This window comes from Labrus mixtus, chromosome 10, assembly GCF_963584025.1.
Source record: "Labrus mixtus chromosome 10, fLabMix1.1, whole genome shotgun sequence".
Lineage (NCBI taxonomy): Eukaryota > Metazoa > Chordata > Actinopteri > Labriformes > Labridae > Labrus > Labrus mixtus.
Genome location: NC_083621.1, coordinates 13,456,295 through 13,478,553, shown reverse-complemented (window position 1 = coordinate 13,478,553; position 22,259 = coordinate 13,456,295). Strand labels below are relative to the sequence as shown.

The 22,259-nt window shown below is 40.0% G+C and overlaps 1 protein-coding gene across 2 annotated transcripts in view; it reads left to right on the top strand.

Moving 5' to 3' along the window:
• Positions 1-22,259, top strand: part of drp2 (dystrophin related protein 2) — a 106,914-nt gene that overhangs the window by 9,165 nt on the left and 75,490 nt on the right. The window contains exon 1 of one of the 2 annotated variants that reach the window (XM_061048454.1): positions 19,706-19,836. The exons of the other annotated variant lie outside the window; for it this stretch is intronic. Coding sequence (XP_060904437.1) covers positions 19,710-19,836 — 127 coding nt within the window. The 5' untranslated portion in view covers positions 19,706-19,709. Of the gene's footprint in view, positions 1-19,705; positions 19,837-22,259 lie in introns of those variants that run through there. 2 annotated transcript variants of the gene reach the window in all.

Sequence of the window (22,259 nt, the reverse complement as noted above, 5' to 3'; positions counted from 1 at the left end):
GTACAGTATCATGTTGTAGCATATCCTACATTACATTACAAACATAGAACACCATATTTCCCCTGTAGGGAATTTTGTCTTTGACAGGAATGTTTCCCACATTAAGCTCAATGTTGGGGACCATTCAACAAAAACTTTAAGATAGGAATAAGATATTTAAAGTCTGCAACACTGTGTAAAAGCTATACATATCATTGCAGTATAAAACAAATAATGTCAAATGCAATTATATATTAATTACAAGGGCCATTTTACTGCTTCACTATAACTATGTAGGCTATATGCATGATTTTTTAAATTCTAATGGAGTTTTTTTTTTATATCATTGAAGTGGTACTTTTTCTTCAAAGATTCCTCCACCACTGGGTAAGTTTAGTGTTAGCTCATGCTGCAAAACCACTTCTCTAAGACTTATCATTTTTATAGCCACAGCGGCAAGAATGAATGATGCTCTCTCATCATTTAGCCATACAGGGGGTAGAGAGGGATCATACACTGTGGCCTGCCTAGCGGACAAGGCAATAAACACGTGTGCTGGTGCATGAGTGGAGGTGACTGAGAAGCTGTGTCTGTGATACTGCCACTCTTGCGTTATGAGCCATTAGTAGAGCTATGAAACAAGAGCTCAGGGGGAGAAGCCATTGATCTTTTGGGTATGCATGTGCTTTCATGTGTGCACCTATAAAATGCACATGCAGTTGTCTGAACTTCTGCAGATGTGGACGATGGTATATAGAGTGTACGAGAGCACAGTCCCAGCCTGCATTAAAGATTCTTTAGGCTTTTTTCAAACCTTTAATGCTGATCCTGGAGCACAGTAATTGTTAGGGTGGTGGACATAGGGTCAATTTGTTGGTATCCATTGGTCCTGATACCGGCACTGAATTGCCCTTCATTAGGGAGGAGTTAATCCCTGCTTAAAGTGGTGGAGGCAGATGCTAAATGCGCTATGCAGAACATTTATTACTCTGTAGCCCAGTGTTGGACATATTTCCACTGTTTTGCATTCCAGAGGCATGGCTCTTCTGCGTATGCATTTTTATAGTTTTTAATATCAATTTATTTCTATGAGCTCTGAGTCTTTACTAATATAACCTCAGCAGTCAGAAGGAAAACACTCACTCATACTGTGGAAACCCCAGTTTTCCTGTACTGAACCTTTACACTTCAGACTTCTTTTATGGTGAGAGACATATAAAGGTCATACAAGGGACACTGCATAAATTTGTTGAATAGCTTGGACATTTTCTAATACTTGTCCCCCCCCCCCCCCTTTTAAAGCTTTTAAATGATGTTGAACTTTGGAAGAACCTATGCTTGTTTCTTGGCGTGATTTAAATCCAAATTCTCTTTCATCTTTATCAGTAACACAAGAGGGAGATTGGGATTAAGGCCCTTCCTATCTCTGTTTTTCTGTCACTGCATGGCTAAACAGGTCATAAAATCCCACTTTCAGCACATAAACAAAAAAGAACAAAGACTCAGCCAACCTTAAGATATTTAAAAAAAGCTCTTGTGGTTTTGTGTTCCCTTTGTTTCGTCCTCTTGTGTGTTTATGTGCAGGTTCGTAGTGTAACATCTCCTCCTGCTCACCTAGCTGAACCCCTTTTACTTTCCAAAAATAGGCAACAAGAGAAGTGTGTCATTCCCGTACCATTCATGTGGGGTGGCAGCCTACAACCCCAACACAACCCCTCCAAAAGAAAGGCACTAAATATTTATAAAATGTACGTTATTAATGTGTTCATTTTATTTGTTGCAGTGTCCTAAACAATGCCTCTACTTTTCTTGTTTCTACCGAGGATGAGTGTCCATAGAGTGACATGTATCTTTGAAGGTTTGTCTCAGACGCAGAGCCAGGATATTACTTCTGGCTGAGCCTCTTACCTTCTATTGTCTCTTTTGAAGGTATTTCTCTGAAACATTTACAAAACCTAGACAGCTTTTGGTCACCTGCCAACTTTTAAGATTTTGATTGACACTTCCGCATAAAGCACACTTCTCTTATCGTGCCAAAACAGTATGAGTGGTTTTGACCAAAACATCAATCTGTTTATTAAAATTATGATCTGGATTATTGGTTTATTTTAAAGTGGAGGGAGGGAGAGATTGTTCATGGGCATTCACTCAAAAAGGGCAGATTGCAGGTGCTTTTTCTGCACAATTCATGGTGCAATAAGTGGGTGCAATCCATTCTGAGTGGATCTGGCCTTAGAGCTTAAAAAGTCCAGTAGGCTGAACAAGGCAGTGTTTATAAAGTGCTTGGTTTTTTTCTCATCAAAGGTGAGCTTGCTCGGATCTCTTCTAACTGAAAGTATCTTAGTCCGTCACAGCTGTTCATGCATTGATGACTTGTTAGCGCCACTGCTGAATTGTTGAATAAGTACATAAAGATAATCAACTGCTGACTCAATTATTGAAGTTGCAATCTATCATCTTACAGCCAGGCTGTTAAAAAAGTTCAAGTAAAAGTCATTATTTTCAGTCAAGAACACCAAGTGAAATGCCAAAGAAAGCTTAAATTGCTATAGATAACATGTTCTATCCAGGTTATCTATTAAAAAGCTTAAGATAACACAATGTTATCTCACTGAAATAACATATTTTGTGCTCTAAAACGCAGGTGTGATTGGCATTTAAGTATAATTAAAGAGGGCACAAGCTTTTTCTTCAGAGTTATGTGTCTATGAATTTGCCACCCTGTGAGATAAAGAGTTGATGATTTGACTGCAGTGAGGCGGTTCTACTGTGGTAAACCTTTCCCCACATCATCAGAGGGTCAAAGTCGTAAATAACAACACATTTTGCAGATGACAGCTCACCTTGACTCCCTCTAATGTCTGATTGAACGCTGGTTTCAAGCAGCAGGACGGCAGTGAAACATCACATGCAAATGCATCTATCAATTGCAGTAATATTAAGTAAATAGCCTCGCGGGCCACTCTTCAATTTAGCAGTAGAAAGATGCAACACCGGAATTTACTCGTCGTCGTGAAGGATGACAGGACACATCTGAGCGGCAGAGTAGAAATGCACATCCTGGCTCGCAGGCTTTTTACGATGCTTCGAGATGTTCTGTCTTTGCATGTGTGATGGCAGTGGGAGTTATGTGGCTCTGTGAAATTGAACAAACAAGTTAATAAAATCCCCCGGCAATCTGTTACCCAGGAGTGCACTGAAGTTGACAGGCGTTGGCTTATAAGTGTGGTGAGGGTCGTTATTTGTGTGGCCGACGTCATAGACCCTCAGGCTTTCATCTCAAATACAGACAGGGCCCCCACTGACAGTCTTCAGATTACTCTGAATTACTTTGTGGAATGAGCGGTTTCAAGATTTTCAAGAGAGCCCTGCTTTATACAACATTTGTTCTTTAAATATTTTATTTGTGTCTGTTTTTGGTCTTATTTAGATAGGACAGTGGATAGAGCAGGACACTGCAGAGAGAGAGAGAGAGTGTGGTATGACATGAGGGAAAGAAGCTGCAGTGGCCTTGAACCTGGGCTGCCCACTTCAAGGACTCTAGCCTCTGTCGTGGGGTGGGACCTAACTGCAAGGCCACTAGGGCCTCAATAGTTATAGTGAATTTACATCTGTTGTACTCTGTAAGCAGGTCTTCTGGCTGAATTTGGCAAATTTACAGTAATGTTTATAATACCGATGTAGCTGAACAAAAAGGATCTGTATGAATTTTGAATAGTGTCATTTTCAGTTCATATTGTAACATTTGAAAATTAGTTTTCAATTAAATGTATTCACAGGTGAAGCTCTAATGCTGGAAAAAGATTTTTGTTCATTTAAAAATCTAATTGAATCACGGCCTTAAAATCACAAGACAAATTGAGTCAGGGATTTGGAGAATCATGACACCCCACTATAAGCTGCAGGTCAGCTCCTTCCTGCTCTGGGTCTGATTCCACAGCTAAACATAGTCGAACCCGGGGTTTTCCATGTCACGCCGGGGTCGCATGAGCAGACGGCATGGGCGCCTCTGATTGAAAGCTCTGTCACAGCACCTGCGGTCACAGCCTCTGATGAACTCCTCTGAGGGCATGAATAATGTACACTGTGGGCCTGAGTGATGGGTGGTGTAATAACGCCAGGCAGAATAGCGTGACCAGAAACCCCAGTGACGGCCAACGTCTTAACCAGCCTGCCAGCCAACAAATGCACACACACACACACACAGAGCCACCATTTAGCTCTCAGTCTTTTACTGGATGGTCTCTCATGTGCTGCAGTCAGAGTGAGGCTGGTTAGATTTCCTTAAACATCTGAAATGTTTATGTAGGAGCCTCGCTGATCTAGATCCGACAGACATTGTTTTATGAAGTTCAACTAAGAAAAACACACAAACTGTGAGGAAGCAGATTGTGTAAAAACCAGGCTTTGCAAAGTGTTGATCTGCACAGTTAAACAAAGTGGAGGGTAATGGTGACATTATGTAGGGAAGGTAGTCCAGATTTCAGGTTAGACCACTACAAGGCAACTTCACAAAAGACAGTTAACCTGGAGTAAAGACACTGTATGTGTGGGTGTTCATAGTTTTTTTGTTTTTTTTTAGATTTTAAAATCTATCCTGCAAAAACAGAAAGGGACTGCAGTGAATCCTACTGAAGAGGACAAGGGTCAGACAGTCCCTCCTCAAAGTGCATTGGTTGGGTTGAGCTGTGTTCACATTTCAGAATACAGGCGTGTTTGCAAGTTTGGACTGTTATAAAAACTGTCAAACTTATGCCAACCAATTCTAATCGTAAAAGTGTAGGGAGGGGAGTTCAGTTACCGTTCAACTTTGACATTAAGTCTTTTGGACGTGAAATACTAACCCCTCTGCAGCTCCTGTGAGGAACTTTTGATTTGTGTTGATTTTAGCCGTCCCTCTGGAGAGAGTCGAACATCTAATCGCTTTGCTGATCTTGTACAAAACACATGTACGTTTTTCTGATGAAAAATATCCTGCTGCCTTTTGACAGTCAAACAGATTCACTTTGAATCTTTTCCACAAATAGAATAGAATAGAAAATACAAACCAAAGTTTGTTTTGGCAGGGTGCCATTAATTACTTCATCTAACACCTACCTAAAATAGAAAAGGTGTTTTTTAAATCTATAAAGAACTAATCATTTGTGTCCATGATGGTCTCATTTGCTTTTATTTTGAGGCATCAGGGTTAACTTCAGTCTGTTTTGTCTGTCTTTTGGCAGATTTGAAGAAATTAAATGTATCATATAACATCATGAATTGAATTTATGTACCTATAAGAAACTAAAAAATAAGAACTTAAGATTTTTTCCTATATATCTTGAAATAATTTGGCTATATTGCATCTCTGTGTTTCAATGTTTGAAGGCATAAAAAACAACAACTGAGGCTGTGGGCCGATCGCTATAGGGACAGAACAGGCGTCATAATAACCACAATGACTTTTATAAATATGATTTGAGAGATCTCAGAACAATAGTTCACAGACACACAGTTGTTTTAGGAAGACGTTGTAGTGTCAGTGTCGGAAATCTTTCTCTGGCTGCTTCCACGTTTGTGGTGAGTTTAGAAACAGCGCCTGTTTCCCATTGGACCACATTTTCAACAGTGTTTCTCCTTGTGTTTAATTTGCTTTCCCTCCATCTATCCCTCTAACTGCATCTATTTGTTATCTCTCTCACCCTTCCCTCATCCTCCTTTTACACGTCCTTAAAAACATATTTCTCTAAGTGAGTAGTTTTCCTGAATTTGTTACTTCAGAGACTGTGCGTCCTCCAGTGGGGCTTGCCCTCATTGATTACTTGCTAGCTCTTTGTCGCTCTGATTCCCGTCAGTCATCGACTATTTTATTCTTGTTTTTCCTTTATCCTCGACTCTCCCTTTGTCCCTAATCACCAGTTTTCCTTGTCACTCAATATCTCTCTATTACTTTGTCATTTTCTCCTGTGTTACGCTGTCATCAGGTTCTTTGGGAAAACTCAAGGCTAATGGGAATAGAAAAGGATATGAGACATGCGAAATCACCATCCCCCTTAACATCTCCCTCCCTCTGTGGCGGGAGTAAAGGAGCTGGAGGTAACGAGGGAGCAGAAAAATGAAGAGGCGCAGATTACTGGAAAGGGAGCAGCTAGTGCTGGGGCACCAACACCAGTCTGCATGTGGCATCGCTGTGATCTTCAAAGCCTCTCTCCCACAGTCCCTTCTCTCTCCCTTTGCTCCCATGTTTTCATGAGCGCTGGTAGATCTCAGCTGTTGTTGCAGTTCAAGTTTCAGTCTATTATCTCGCCAACAGAACGCCATATATCAGCTGTTTTTTTTGGCAACAATATACATTTAATGTTATTGTCATTTTAAATGTAAATAATCACCGTCTATCATTTCTTTGATCATTGGAAGGCCAAAATCGTGATTGTGTTCAAAATTCAATTCATTGTGCAGGCCTAGCACATTCACAATTTATTTTCTTTTTCACAACTTTGAAGCAAAACATTTTTTTTAAGGTGATACATTTTCTGTCAAAGGCATGATAGTGCCTGACAGTTTTTCAGACTTGATTCATTAAAGTTTCTGAGCCAACAGTCACAACACATCAATCTCTCACTATTTCCGTGGCTCATAACAGTCTCCCACAGGCCAAACCTAAAAAAATATATATATATAAAAAAAAAAAAAAACCAGACATGTCACCATGTACTAGCTCTCCCTTCACTTCCTGCCCATAAAAGCTCGACGTGCCACTGTGGATAACGTTTTACATCTAAGGCTGCAGCCTTGATTTTTCAGAGAGAGTGAACTTGCTTTGAAAGGAGTTTGACACATTTGGTCTCTGCTTATTCCTTTTGTTTCCAGTTTTCTGTTTTTTTACAACCCCTTTTTATTTACTCCAGCCTTTTGCTCCGCCACAACATTTCTCACTGAGGTGTCGCTCAATATTTAGTTAATCAAGATGAAAAATTGTTCTGGGCCTGAAAATAAATGTTAATTACATGCATGTGGTAATATCTTAATTCAGGATCATGACGGAGTGATGGTATTGTTTTCCCAGGAAGGTGCCTAAGGGAGGCCTTTCAGGATGCTTTATGAGTCTGGTTAGAGACTTGATTAAGGACTTGCTTTCCACTGGGGCTCCATTCTCACTGGAGCACAAAAAGCTTTAAGTCTTTCCTCCATCATCTGTGGGTGGCAGTGTGTGTGGCGCTTCAAATATTTATGAGACTTAAATTAAGCTGAAAAGGTTACAAAACAAAAAATCAAGTTTTCAAGATATGTTCTGACAAGTGAGAAAACCATTTCTTCTCAATTGATTAAAGGGAGTTTTAGGTGTTATTGGGGAAACTGGCAGAAACACAGTGATGAAGTCAACTGTAGTACAGGGGGTGGTCTATGCTTTTGCTCTCCTGAAGACACTGATCAAACTGATAAACATCTCACCTGTATAGAACATGAATGGAGCCTCAGTGACGTTCGTTTCTCATGAGGAATGATGGGGGTTGCCATAAAAATGGATGTGGAAATTCAAGTAATTTTTATTTGTACTTCCACTTCATTTTTCACCAATGCTCTGCTTGGTCTCACCTTTACAACTTGAGGAACTGTAGCAAGAACTTTTTGCTCAAATTTGACCACAGAAATGAAGGATTTTCTGATAGTATTTTCCTTCCGCATACCACACTGTATGATGACATTTTGCTAGCTTGCCTCAAGTTAGTCTCTCCACTAACATCCGAGTGTTATTTGTAATAATCAAAGGTTGATTTAACTGAAAAGAGGTAATGCTTGGTGGCTACAAAGTAGGGGTCTGCAGAGACGTCATTATCTTTATCGGTATCTGTTTCTAACATTTTCCACAAAAACCACAGTTTAAGCTTTATTTTGATGGATGTTGAGGTGGTTTGACTGAAATGAAGCCACAGTCTCATTGAATGAATGTAGATGACTGGAGCTGCAGAGATTTAGGCATGTTGCGACAATGAAGGGCATAACATAAAAAAATACTTTAAAAAAATAATACGGATCCATGCCTTTCCGAATGCATATTCGGATTGGGGATAATCTCTACAACAAAGTTATAGCGTCAGGTCAGTGGATTGACTGTCACTTGCCAATATCAAAACTTTATTTAAAACAGCTTAGAGGCCAATACCAACACATAAAAACTTGCTATGTATCAGCATCAGCCTCTCAAAATGCCCATCAGTATTGCAACAACTCTAGCTCAAATGGAAAACCCTGAACAATGCCACTTTATAGAATTTGTTTGCAGTGTTGTAGCTGTCACAATGAGCTGCACTGGATTAATTGGAAAATACCTGGATTGATGCCATGTCTCGCATGAGTTCTCTGTCAGGGTTTGGCCGGGAATAAGAGAATAATTATTTCATGAGATCTTGTCAGTGTCAACCCATATGCTCTTTAGTTGTGTTTTGATTTCACGAAGAGTTGACACCAGGAGGGCAAAGTGTACTGCTCAGGGAAAAGCAACAAATGTAGTTTGACATTTTTGACAAATGATTGAGTTTTCACTGTCAGGCTGCAGATCAGATGGGTCCCTGTCACCTGTGAGCTTCAGACTGGTGGGAGTTCAGGTTTAAAGATGACCCTCCCACACTCCTGGGACCACTCCTTAGATACAATAAGCCTGAGAGTAATTACCTGACTATATTTATCAGCATGATTGAATCTTTAAACTGTTTTGCAGCATTAACATGAAATCAGATTTCTGAATTTGAGAATTGTGTATCAACTATTACAGGTTTATACAAGTCCTGTTTAAGGACAGATTAGCTTCATAAATATGTTGGTTGTATATTTCCTCTGCTTTGGTCCAGACTGAAATACCAAAACAACTGTTGGATCAATTGCCATTACATTTTCTTCATGCATTCATTGTCCCAAGAAAAAAAAAATACTATACTGAGTTTGCTTTTTCCAAACTTTTCCTCTAGTCACACCAGATGGACTACATGTGAAATGTTTTGGAAACTATTTGATGGATTGCTTGGCTGTTTGATAAAGACTTTTTCTCCCTTATTGATTTGTAATTTTGAGAAAACCCTAGCAATCATCTAGCACTGTGCTTTAAGAAACGTTTTTGTGAAGAAGTTTTGTTAATGATCAAATAACTAGAGAGCTCGGCTCTAGTCTTTTTAGTGCTGCTTTTGATTGGCAATTACAAGAAACAACGTTGTTCACATATTCGACCCAAAGTCAAAGTCTCCTGGACAAAGGTCATGTCGACTAAATGCCTATGTCCAGTGTTTGTTTGATTAAAAACTGATATTTGCAATGTAACAGGCTGATAACAGCAAAATGGACTATTTAACTTCCCATCAATACACAAAGAAACTTTTCTTTTTTTAACTAAATGGTTAAAATTTTATCAAAATATTAAGACATTGGTAGAAATGATAGAGACAAATATAAGATGACACTTTGTAACTAAGCATAATAAATATAAATAAGTGTGATATTACATAAAGGCTGGTTATGAAACCGACTGAAATGAATTAATCAAAAAAGGGGAATACGCGCTTCAGCTGACGAACATTACAAACTAGTGCGTCTCAAAACAGGGACAGATAATCACAGTACGTAGAAGAACTTCAGGTGCATGCAGTCAGTACAGCAGTTTTTATATGGTGCAAACAGACTGATGTTTTGACACAGCAGGTGTGTCTCCAGGTTGACTCTGAGAAAGACACATGCTGTGTCTGAGTCTGTTTGCACCATATTAAAAATGCTGAATTGACTGCATGCACCTGAAGTTGTCCTTCGTGCTGAATTGAATGAATCTTTATTTCTTTTCTTATTTCATATTTCTATTTTGATTGTTAATGGTTTATTTTATTGTTTTTTTAAATGTCCTCTTTTCTTCCCTTTCTCGTGAGGCTTTTGTTATCTTGTGTGTAGCACTTTGAATTGCCTCGTTGCTGAAATGTGCCTTATAAATAAACTTGCCTTGCCTCATTCTGATGCATCTGTATGACCTACTAAAAGCAAAAGAGAAAATCAGGGAGAAGATTGGTCCTTACATTGAAGTGTTTTTTTAACGTGTGTTAACACTGCCACTTGGTAGGTGTCAAATGAGCTGATTAACAGAACTTTGCCAAAACAGTTATCTTTTCTGATAATAAGATTCACAGTGTGTGATATGTGTGACATTCAAAAAAAAGAAGGAGCAGCTTTTTCAACAGAAATTAGGTCAAAATGAACAGAGATAAAAGGTACTGCTTTGTCCACAAGGGTGGCCAAAATCAACGCAAACCAAAAGTTCCTCATAAGATCTCACAAGAAAACGTTCTTCATGTATCATGCTAACGAGAATTTGAATATGTCTTCCCTGCTATCTGCCATCCTGGTATCATTTCACTCAACATGTTATGTTTACCCAGCGGGATGGACTGAACATTATTTGTTGGTACTTATTGGACTGAAAGGTTTGAGATATTATCTGTTTCCTCCATTAGTGGGATCGAACATCCATCAGTATTTGGGGAAAACGCTGAAAAAGCATCTCAATTTGATACAATTTAATGACACATGGCTTTCATATCACATTTAGCATTTTCAAAATGTTCCATTACAGACTATGTTTTAGTCTCTCCTGACATCTGACACCTGTTTTGGAAATGTTTTCTCTACAGGCTATATCTGAAATTGTTGGTTTTGTGTGTTGTTTGTCATTTATCAGCTTTCACCACTTTATCATCCCTCAAAAACATTATCACGAGTCTCTCTGGAGTTTACCGTCACGCGCCACACTTTTTCCAAACTCAGGAGAAATGATTCATTCAGAGGTTTATAGGATGGTATATTCAGTTGCCTTAAATGTCAGGTCAGTTCTTTCCGTCCAGCCCTCTGCCTACCTTCCACTACTGAAAGGACGGTTTGTTTGCGACTGTGTATGCAAGGCCTACTCAACGTTTTTTTTTCTTCCAACCAGATTTGCAGTCCTGTCCCACGTGTTATGATTTATGGCAAGCATTGTGTGCACCAAAGCAGGATTTTCTCTCTTTTGGGTTGAATAAATAAACCAATCAAAGGCAGACCGTCTGAAACGACCTTGGATTGAGGGCAGAAAGATGTGCAAAAAAGAAGTGAGTATGTAAATGCAGGTCTCAGAGTTTCATAGGCACTGAGTGCTACCTGAATATTTTAAACTCTCCTCTGTCATTAGATGTTCATTAGTGCATTGAAATCCACCCTAGATTCATCAAATGGAAACAAATTATTCTCTCCTATTCTTTTCCTCCACTGCCACTAATCTACTTACAACTAAACAGGAACAGTACAAAATAATTGACTTTCCTCACATATGACTGGCTAATGAGCTTGTCTTTGAAAAGCTCAAGAAAAGGTTTTCTTTTTATTGAGCTTAAGTTTTTGGTTCCTCTATGGGTGATCCTTTTCTTTTGTACCAATTTCCATCCCACCCCAAGTTTTATCCAATTAGTCTGTGCTGTTTTTGCAAATCTGCATCACAACAGCAGAACACATAACATCATGGCCATTACTGGAGGTAGGAATAATGGCACGATGCACCATCTCCCTATTTGCCTTATCCATATCTTCCTATCTTTCAATGAAACACCAAAGACGAAGGGTGCCCGCCTGATGATCTCAGTGAAATAGTTTCCTATTCCTCACTCAACTCAACTGCATGCCAATTCAAATTCAACTCTCAAAACATTGTTTTTAACAGAATGATTTGTGTTTAATGAGTAGAAAACCCATGTGACCCTGTTTACACAAACAGCCGCTTTCACTCTGGATTTGCGCCCCAATTAAATAGTTAGTATTCCACAGTATATGTCCCAGGGTTTATATGACACAGGCAAATCATCAGTTTTGCATTTTCTATTTCTGTTGTAATCTTTGCTGAATCTGGAAGTCTCTGGTGTGTTTTGTGTCTCCTCCTCTCGCCGGCAGAGTGCAACTCTTTCTCGGTGAAACCCTGAGTTATGCGGTGACTTCAGCTTCACACTGCTGCAGATATTCTGTAGAATTCATTGTCACCTTTTTAATGGACAGCAAGCTGTCAACCAGATTCTAGTGTATTGGAAACTTTATGGCTCCCTCAGCAAATGGGAAGTGACAGGGTTGACAGGCCAGTGAGTGTGGACAGTTGAGCAGAGAGCCAAATGTCACAGCATGCCCTGTCAAAAGCCTTTTCTCTCTCTTATAATGAGATTCCTGCTTTCAAATGAGTGCAGTGAGGAATCCATTAAAGCTCTTCCCCTGTTGATTTGTGCTTTCTGCAGCCTTTATAACTGCTGATGTTCATCATTAGCACATACCGGCACTCTATGCAGAGTTACTTTGAATATTCAGTAATTATACTGTCTTCTCTGTTCAATACCAAACCCTCTTTCAGAGGCACTTTGAGCGTGATGTTCCAAATTTCACAGTTTTGACTTGAAATGCGATGTTCTTTAAAATGTCACACGTTTTAAATCGGTCTCTTGTCAATCTCTCAGTCCGCTGCCCTAACTATGTGTGTAGGTGCTCAGCAATGCAGCCAGATAGACAGACTTTCCAAAAAACAATCACCCATAAAGTTTGACTGTACGCTGGTGGGAAACTGTGAAGCAATTTTAAATTAAACTTGAAGTGATTAAAAATCAGAAAAGAAAGATAAGAAACCAAACAAATGGCTTGGACTTCATTGTTAAAATAAATACAAAGTAACAAAGAAACTCAATTCATTAAGATATAAACTAGCTTTGTCATTTAATTTGCTGATAAATGAAAAAAGATATGAAACCACAAGAGGCTAAGTCTGACACACTCTTATTTTTTCAAGTGTTTATGATGATTTTTACAGAATACAAATCTCTGCAATCACTTAAAATGAACGATGTCTTTCTTTAGCATATTAGAGAAATTTATGATCACAATAATGTTCATTTTATTTTTGACTTTATGTTGCCTTGTGGTGGGCAAAATATAGAAACAGTTAGTGTCCTTACTCTGGCAAAGATGGACTTCACACGGTGCCTGTGCGATGTCTACATCTCTGTTGGGTTTCTCATCTTGGGAAAATGATCAATGCCATCTTTCTTCTCACACCAGGAGGCACATAAAAGTTTCGCCTTCTGTTGAGGGCAGCGGTCTTCCACACTCATATCCGCCCTTGTCTACACTTATTAGAAAAGTGCCAAAGAAGCCTGAAATGACATGTGTATAATCCTGGGCTCCATTTTCTTTGAGTCTTTTCTGAAGAGACAAGCATTGATGAATAACGCTGTAACAGTTTGAAAACAAATGAACATGCGCCATCTTTGAGTTTTCTTTGCTGAACTTGTAATCTGCAGACGTATCCTAGGAAGCTCAGCACTGCACATGAACTCTTTCAAAAGTGGCTGGTCAGAAAACTGTACCTATTTTATGGATTTTATGGTCTTCGTAGTTTACATTTCCACGGGTTTCAAGCCAACACAAGATCATGATGTTACAACTATGGAGGGTTTTTGTTCTTGTGACTAGCAGTCATGGCGGACGGTCTTACTGTGTGGCAAAAAATAAGTGCTGAAAAAAGTTTGCTATGTAAGAGACACTTTTCATTCATCCTGATTTTTTTCTTTTTTTCCCTTTTTGATTAATTTGATGCTGGCAAAGTTATTTTGTGGCAGTATTAAGATATTAAAAATTAACAACTGTAACAGTATGTAGAAGAATAAAAGACTGCTAATACTTGGCTCAGAAGCTGAAAATGTTCAATACAGCTTCTTGTGTTGTTCTACTACTTGAGGGATGTTAATAGAAATCTGACAGGATATATACAAAGGAATACTTGTCTGTTAAATTCTGTTTTTGAGCTTGAGCCAAACTAAATTAAATCGAATAAACAAATTTGTTATTGGTGAAATGAGCAGTGCTAATGCATTACTTGGAACCAAAGTAAGGTGAGTGGTGTGTGGTTTGACAAGCAGTTACTACCTTTGGAGAAAATAATTTAAAAGTGTATTATTACGCTTCGTTCTACGGCTCTTTCTGCTACTTTAATCATTCAAACCTTAGATTAGAAAAAGCATTGCCTTAGCTGGCTCAGTTCAAGAGGATGCCAGCTGTTTCATACATGCACTATTAATCCTAAATTCTACACAAGGCTGCAAGGAAACGTTAGCTCTCTATTTGCATTATTCTAATGTCTTCCCCAGCGACTTTGCCATCAGTAAGCCAAATGACTTGCAATTTAGTCTCAGAGAGAAGCCTTGAATGAATGAATGGCTGTTTTGCTTGCGGTGTTTCGTCACAAAAAACTTGCAAGATTTTTTTGGCCTGGGTCAGCATTGTTTTTGTTCAGCGTGATTTGAAATGAGTCATGAACCAGAGACAGTCAATGTTATTTTTTGAGCCAGAATTTAACAATCAAACAGAAGAGAGTGCCATCTTTCTGCTTCAACTTCATCTGACTTTATGGAAATGCATTCTCTCCCCACAGAGTATTTCATCTCTGCGTCTCTGCAGTGGAAAGACTCGTCTTAATTAGCAGGGATTTCAATTGGGGTTTGCTAAATTACCTCCTTTTCTAAACCAGACGTTCCCCCTCCACACATGGCTGTAAGTCGGGATGCAGCGACAGGGTTGACTTTTAATTAGCATTGCTTACACAGTCAATGTAAGTCGACATGTGCATTTCCTTGTGTTTATATTCTTTAATTAAGTTTAAACACAGGAGATTCATAAAATGTCTTTTTCAAACACACAGGGACTGTCTAAATTCAAAGACTTCCTGGATTTCTATTTTCCTTTTTCACAACACTCCAGAAACAGCAGCTGAATACACTCTATGAGCTCCATTGATAAAGCTTTTCTTATGTCTTGGTAAATCCCTGAAATGCCTTTTGATATAATTATAAAGGGCTGACTAAATAAGATACGGACTGGTATGTTTTAAATCCTCTTATGTTGCATATTGCATGAGTTATTTGCCAGTTGGCTTGTCGAGTACAGTATAACACCACAGTAGACTAAAAAGATGGCATATATCATAAACTGAGCATTTCACTTCTAAATGCAACAGGGTAGAATAGAGCACTTTCTTTAAAGCTCCTCTGAGGAAGTTTCCGTTTGTATTGATTTTGGTTTCCTCTGTGGACAAAAACGATACATCTTAGCTCTTTGCTAAAGTAGCTTTTCTGATGATAAATCTTCTAACAGTCAAATGTATCACTGTGAATCAGTGCTGTGGAAAATAGACTGCCTTTGATTGGTTTATTTATTCAACCCAAAAGAGAGAAAATCCTGCTTTGGTGCACACAATGCTTGCCATAAATCATAAAATAGTCCATAGACTATAGACTATTTCAGCAATGGCCTCATCTGACACCTACCTACCTGATGGCAGCAGCTTCAAAACACCTCAGTAGCTTTAACATGACTCTGCACTATGAAGAAGACATTTAGGGCTTTTCATTTAGATTTATAGTAATTAAGATATCAACAATTGGATCTGAACTCACAGCAGATTAGATTTTCTTTAACATCTGGCTGTTCAGTCTTAAAGCCATTGCACTGCTTTATTAGCCCATATATTTGTTTTTTTTTAGCATTTAGGCTGTGTTTGCCATAATTAAGGTCTGAAATCAAGTCTTTTTTTTTTTAACGCATTAATTGTGTGTTATTTTGTCCCTTTCCCATTTTCCAATATAATCGCTTGCTATACTGTGAGCCTTGTTAATTAACTACTCAGTTCAATAAACGTTCAGTTATCATGTGCTAGAAATTGCTGGTGCTCTGTCTCTTCAAATCTGACTTCCTTGATCTGAGCTAAAAGTTGCATTATTTTGTTCCGTTGCTAACTTTGTTGCTTTTAGGCTTTTGGAGTTGTAAATATCTACAATTTTTTTCCACCATTGATTAGTTTCTAATACATCACAGCAAATGTCACTTGACCAGTAGTGGCATGCCGGTCAGACTGGCACATGCTGGAACAGTAAAAACTGGCATAATAAGCTGGGCCAGTAATATCATCTGGACTGGAGGACAAAGAAGGACAGTGCACAGACACTCAACCTCACAGACTATCAGAGAATAATATTTCCGGGCTGTCACTTAATGCTGCTCCGCTGCCCCATAAGCACTTTACTCACCATGCATTTGAGGGAAAAAGTATCACCATTACTCACCTGATGCGCGAATCAACAAAAGAGTGTCCTTTAGTGCTCAAATAAAACTTCCCCTCTTCCACCTCCAGCGATAATGAAGTTAATGCAGCCTGAGTTCTTATTTCACCGCTGAGCTTTCTCTTCAAAGACATCTTTTCCAAACCAGAAAACAAAAAAGCAATGACACTATGCAAATATAAATTAGGGTGTGCATGCCATGTTTGCTCTGGAGGTAAAATACGTTGTCATTGAAAGGATAATAAAATGAGAAGGGTAATGAAATATTGGGTTGGAATGCAAAACACTGTGAGTGTTTATGGGAAAATACATACGAGGAAGACTGCAGTAGGCGGGCAGGGTAAAAGACATTTTTACTCCTGCTGTTCTGTTGGGTGCCTCTAATCACAAATCACTGTGCCACATGTCTGCAGACAAAAGGAGTCAAGCTTGGGAGGAGTGCTGCGATGTTTCAGGGGGATTCTGTAACAATTTGACAGCTGACTGTGCCCAGCAGGGGGGGTGGAGGGTACTGATGATGTCGATGAAAGTGTGTGTGTGTGTGTGTGTGTGTGTGTGTGTGTGTGTGTGTGTGTGTGTGTGTTCGCCTGCTATTTATTAGATTCAAAAGTGCCTGTGTGAATATGTGTGTTTGCTGTATCGTTGGAGCTCCTCCAGTCCCTCCAGCAGAGTGTGACAGCTGCAGCTGTGAGGGGAAGCTCAGCTCGCTCATCCTGCATCAGCAACAGAGAGCGAGGGACCCAGAGCTGGAGGGTGTGTGCACGTATGCATGTGCTCTTGTGTACCTTTCAAACAGGGGACTTTGGTGTTGTTACATATTCACCAAACAGGAACTACTAAACCAGCAGGGGTCACCTCTTTATTAATGCTTAAAAAAATGTCAAAATCAAGCCAAATTTCCTCAGGTGAATTTCTATATCTTTTGCCAGAAGTGGACCTGGTAGACATCCCCCCCCCAAGCCTGCAAGTTCCCTCTTGGCAACTTTAAAAGAAAAAATGGAGAACTGCCTGGAGTCATTTTATGCTTAAAGACCACTTAAATAAGTTGTATGTTCTATTTAATTTTTTTAAATGACCAGAAAAAGTAAACATTTGGTCTGTGTAGCTATATGGTCAACTGTTTGTAAAGAAGGCATTTAAGTGTGTGTGTGTGTGTGTGTGTGTGTGTGTGTGTGTGTGTGTGTGTGTGTGTGTGTGTGAGTGTGTGTGTGTGTGTGTGTGTGTGTGTGTGTGTGTGTGTGTTTCCCCTTTGCCTTCTAACTGGTGGCTGTTGAGGGGCTGTGGGACAAAGCAGCAAAGAGGCAATGGTCCAGCCTTCACTAACCCCCATCAGGCACGATGCCAAGAGCATGCTACTCAAACAAGAACAGACACATGCACACACACACATCAACATTCATCCATAAACATTCACACTGTCAGCTTGAGTACACTTGCTTGCACAGCCTCATATTCACATGCTATTCACCAGCAGGCCTCCTGGACACTGATTCTCTGACTCATTGTTGTCGTCTTGGCATTTATTTGCTGAAGTTAAATCCGTGTTCGGCACTCAATGAAGCCCAGCCGCTGAGTTCTGGGCGTCTGTATCAGTCCTCGCAAGTTCTGTTGGACAGTGCATAATGGCTTTATCACTTCTGTTAAGTGTTGTAATTGTGGGTGTAAAAGCATTACAAATCGTTGTTGGCTTGAGCTTGCTGACAGAAGGATGTGTTTGCAATTACAGTACGGAATTAGTTCCATTTCAGTACAATCGCTCCATCTGTCACAGCTGATGTATATTTTAAAATAAATGTCTAATCTCTGGGAACGAAATGCCCCTGAGAAAACTTTATGACTTTTTGGGAAATGAGCTTCCTTACTTTTTCCTCCAAGCTTTATTTATTTTTTATGAATTGTGATCCTCGTCCTGAAGAAGATGAGTGCTTTTATAAACGGAAATTTTGGCTGTGGCTCAGTTGGTAGAGACCATCGTCTCTCAACCGGAAGGTTGAGGGTTCGATCTCCAGCTCCTGCAGCAACACCTCCGATGTGTCCTTGGGCAAGACACTTTACCCCGAATTGGTCCCGCTGCTTCAACAGCGGTGTATGAATGTGTATGAAGGTGTATGAAGGTGTATGAATGGGATTATTTACTTCTTATGGTCACTTTACATCGTAACCTCTGCCATCAGTGTGTGAATGGGTCGGTGTGACCTGCAGTTTAAAAACGCTTTGAGTATTCAGAAGACTAGAAAAGCACTTTACAAGTCTACCTGTCGAGATAGACTGAATGTTTTTTTGGTGATACGACTCAAAAACTATGATGCAAAGAAATAAAAATTACTCAACAGTTTGCAGCATTACAAGCCCAGCGTCGGACTTGCAGCCCACTGTTTCCCGAAGCTCTCTCCAACGTGTAAAAGTCTCTCCAATATTTCCTCTGGACGGCTTCTTGTTCGGTCACGCTCACTTTTCTCTCTTCTAGCTTCATCCGTCACCGTACTTTTCCTCTTAGACTCATTGTATCGAAGAGCTCAGAGATGGGCTAAGTAACTTGCCGATTGATAGCATAAGTGCTGCTGACTGCAGTAGTGTCGTAAAGCTGTACGTACTTCTCGCGAGACGACCGCGGCTCGCGGTCGAAAGTTACATGGTGGAGTATAGAGGCAGCGAGCCACTGTGCGGACGTTGGAGAGACAACATTCTCCCTGTTGAAGCCGATTACGCTGTTAGATGGATTTACAAGCCACTGTTTTAGGGTGGTGGTAGGCCTTTAATTTAAATGAATGGATTTTAGTCTGCTTGTGAGCCTTAGATAAAACTGAAATTATCTAAAAAAGGAAAGTCTTCCTCACTCAATTGGGAAAATTAGAAGGTGATTGTTCATAGAGAGAAGTCGTGATTAAATTAAAAAGGTGACCTGATGATGGCGCTTACTCTGGGAATCACCAAAGTAATTACAATTCATTCATCAGGGGAAGGCTGCAGGATGTTTGCACCAAATTTCATGACAATCCATTCTTTCATTTAGGAGACATTTTATTTGAAGTCACAAAGGGCATTATGATTTTTCTTGGAGCACTCAATGTCATTACAGGATAGAATGGCAATATATTCAAAAGTGGTTGAGATTTTTCGGTCTGGTCTTGGAGGAACTCTGGAGTTTCACTTTACTATCCCCACAGCCATGCTGCTAGTGTGGTTAATACCACCAGCAAACAAAAGTATTATAAGCAAGTCGAATAATCAGCCTCCATATTTTGAAATCTGTAAACATGCTACATGTGTCCTTGTTGGTCTGTATCTGTGCTGTTGCTTTGACCCCTGTGCTCCCCATTATTAATTGTGTGTACTGTGGGAACACGCTGTAGATGCAAGCATCTGCTGTTGGAAACGTTTTTTTTCTGTCTATTTTCCACTGACTTCTTCTTGAACCATTTGTGCATTATTTGTGCTCTGGTCAGAGTCTGTGTGTGGGTCGAAGGACATCAGGCAGATGGCCTTTTCTTCCCGATGGTCTTGGGGAGCGAGGAGGCTATGTAGGTGTGAGCAGGAATGTGCAAGGACAGAAAAGTCTTTGACCGCAAGAGCAAAGGCTTATTAGGTCACCCATCTCTCCCCATGCCTATTTCTCTTTCCCATCCAACCCCCTTCTTATTATTTGCCTCCATCTCTCCCTCTTTCTTGTATTCCTCTCTGCCTGCCCAACTTATCTCTGCTTCCTCTGCCAGGCCAATCAACAGACAAGGTAAATAATGTCAACACTCAGTTACCCTATGTGACGGCTTTAACAACCTGAGTCTGGGACTGGAATCTTAAAAGGCACATCTGTACCATTAAGGTAGGCACTGCTGAAACTTGCATTTATCTGCAGCACTCCAGTAATGAGAAAGAAATCTGAACTATCTTATTGCTTCTCAAGGATATCTTAGCTACCGTCTTGATTCTTTCAGATTAATATCATCGTGTAGACGTGGTGTAGCTGCAGAATGCTTTTGATCCTCTGAGGCTTTATCTGCACAGTTCAACTGTCTTTTCTTCTCTTGCTCTGAAACGCAGTAGCTTGTGCACTATCTTTTATCATGTGCTTTGATTTGCAATTCACATGTTGTCTGGAAAATGTCCTTTTTATGTTGCTCCGGCTCAAGTTGTCAAATACAAGAAAGGGAGATGGCTGGGTTTTTTTATGTAATTGTGCAATTTCAAAAAGTGTGAAGCAATGATTTTTTTTTCGTGAGAAACAATCACATGGAGGTGAGAGCGAAATGGATATTGTCTGTGTCACTTTGCGGCATGTCAGTGGAATCTCTGCTGGTTTTTTTAGTATCTGTGGAAAACACGCCGTGCACACGCTTGACTGAGCAACGCCACATCTGATCAAGGCCGTAAATAATTCATGTTTAAAGCTTGACTCATTTTTTTGAAGCTTAAAGTGGGAGACAGACCAACCTAATGACTTGCACTGTGGGCTCATACGTGCCTGCATCATGCAGATGTGTGCCCACAAGACAGAGATTATCGGGAAGTTTGCATAACTTGATTTCCTCCGCACTTTGATGTGTCTTGCAGCAAAAACAAGATATTCTATTAAATATTTAAACGCATTTCTAGATACATGTACCAGGTGCAGTGATGTACGAGTTTGTGTCATTCTGTGAAACCCTGCCAGCAGCTATCAGAGAGAGATTTGAAGTGTTAGACGAGAGATTTAAGGTCACCGTTAGGGCTGTCTGTCACTCAATTCCCTCCTCACAAACAAACCTCTCTCAGAGCTATCTTTCACCTGCGGGGTAGTCCCTTAGTGTAAGCAGTGGTGTGGATGATGTTTGTCATTGTTCAACTCCATTTCACATCTCGAAAAGAGCATCAGTTTTCCAAAGCAAACAAACAGTCTGCCTGCTACTGCTCTTAAACTCCATTGTGTCATGTGGCCTCGTTTGCATGCAGTTCCATGTTTAATTCACACACACACACATGCACACAGCAGAGAAAAGAATCGTATCTCTTCACAGATTGTAAAAGGAGGTGATTATTTCTGCTCAGCTGAGGTTTTGGAAGCGCCAACAGTATGCAGAGCCACACGTGACCTCTGGTTATCAGCTAAGGGGAAGAGACAGTGAGAGCGGAGAGAGTGGGAGAGCTTGTGCAGGGTAGTGCTGATTCATACAACACTCACCTCCACTAACAGGAGCTGTCTGAGGAAGAACAGGAAGGGGAGGAAGAGGAGAGATAACGGGAGACAGGAGGTTTGACAAGATGGTGATGATTCATGTGAAATAGAAAAGCTAAAAAAAATTTTTTTTTTAAATCTATCCGGCCAATCTGAAGCGAGATGGTCTGTAGAACAAAATAGAGAGGAGGGGAGACGAATAAATATGTGCAGAGGAAGAGATGGAGGAGGAGTAAGCAAGTCTCTTCTCTCCCTCTCAGTGGGGAGTGGAATGTTCGTTCAAATGTTGACATAACAACAAAAGTACTTTCTTCCCTGTTCACTTCAGGCTTAATTTGTTCAAGACAAACCACCTGAGCAAGTGAGAGAGATGCTTAAGAGAGGCGGTGAGTCAGATTAATTTCCTTTTGGCAACAAAATAGAAGGTATTTTCCAAGTGGCTACACTATAATGAGCCTCCACCCTACAGTTGAGATGTCAGCGTTTGGTGAATGTGCATCTGCAACAAATTACAAAGATGCTGAAAAGTTTTCATTTTCAACTTTCTCTATGATATCAAACACATTACATATATGTATAACACTTGCAGCTTTGGTGACATTTTTCCATGTCCAAAAAAGGTCTCACCATGGGATCTTATTTGGACCTCACACGCTTCAACAGTGTTTTATGGTGCATAAATAAAAAGGAATCCTATAAATGTCCAAATCCCAAAACATGGTAAAGGGCCTGACTTTGATAACTGTAGGCCTGTGTGTGTGTGTGTGTGTGTGTGCCTATGTGTGCATGTGTGTAGATGGATTGCTTACTGCTATTCTAAGAGTTGGAAGATTCGACTTCCAGCAGGGAAGAATTGCGATTGGCCAAACTATTTGATAAGAGCCTTCCCCTAGACACAAGAGAAGCTCCTGGTTGTAGTGTGTGTGTGTGTGTGTGTGTGTGTGTGTGTGTGTGTGTGTGTTTATGTGTGCTGGAGTATGTGTGTGTCTGTGTGTACGAGG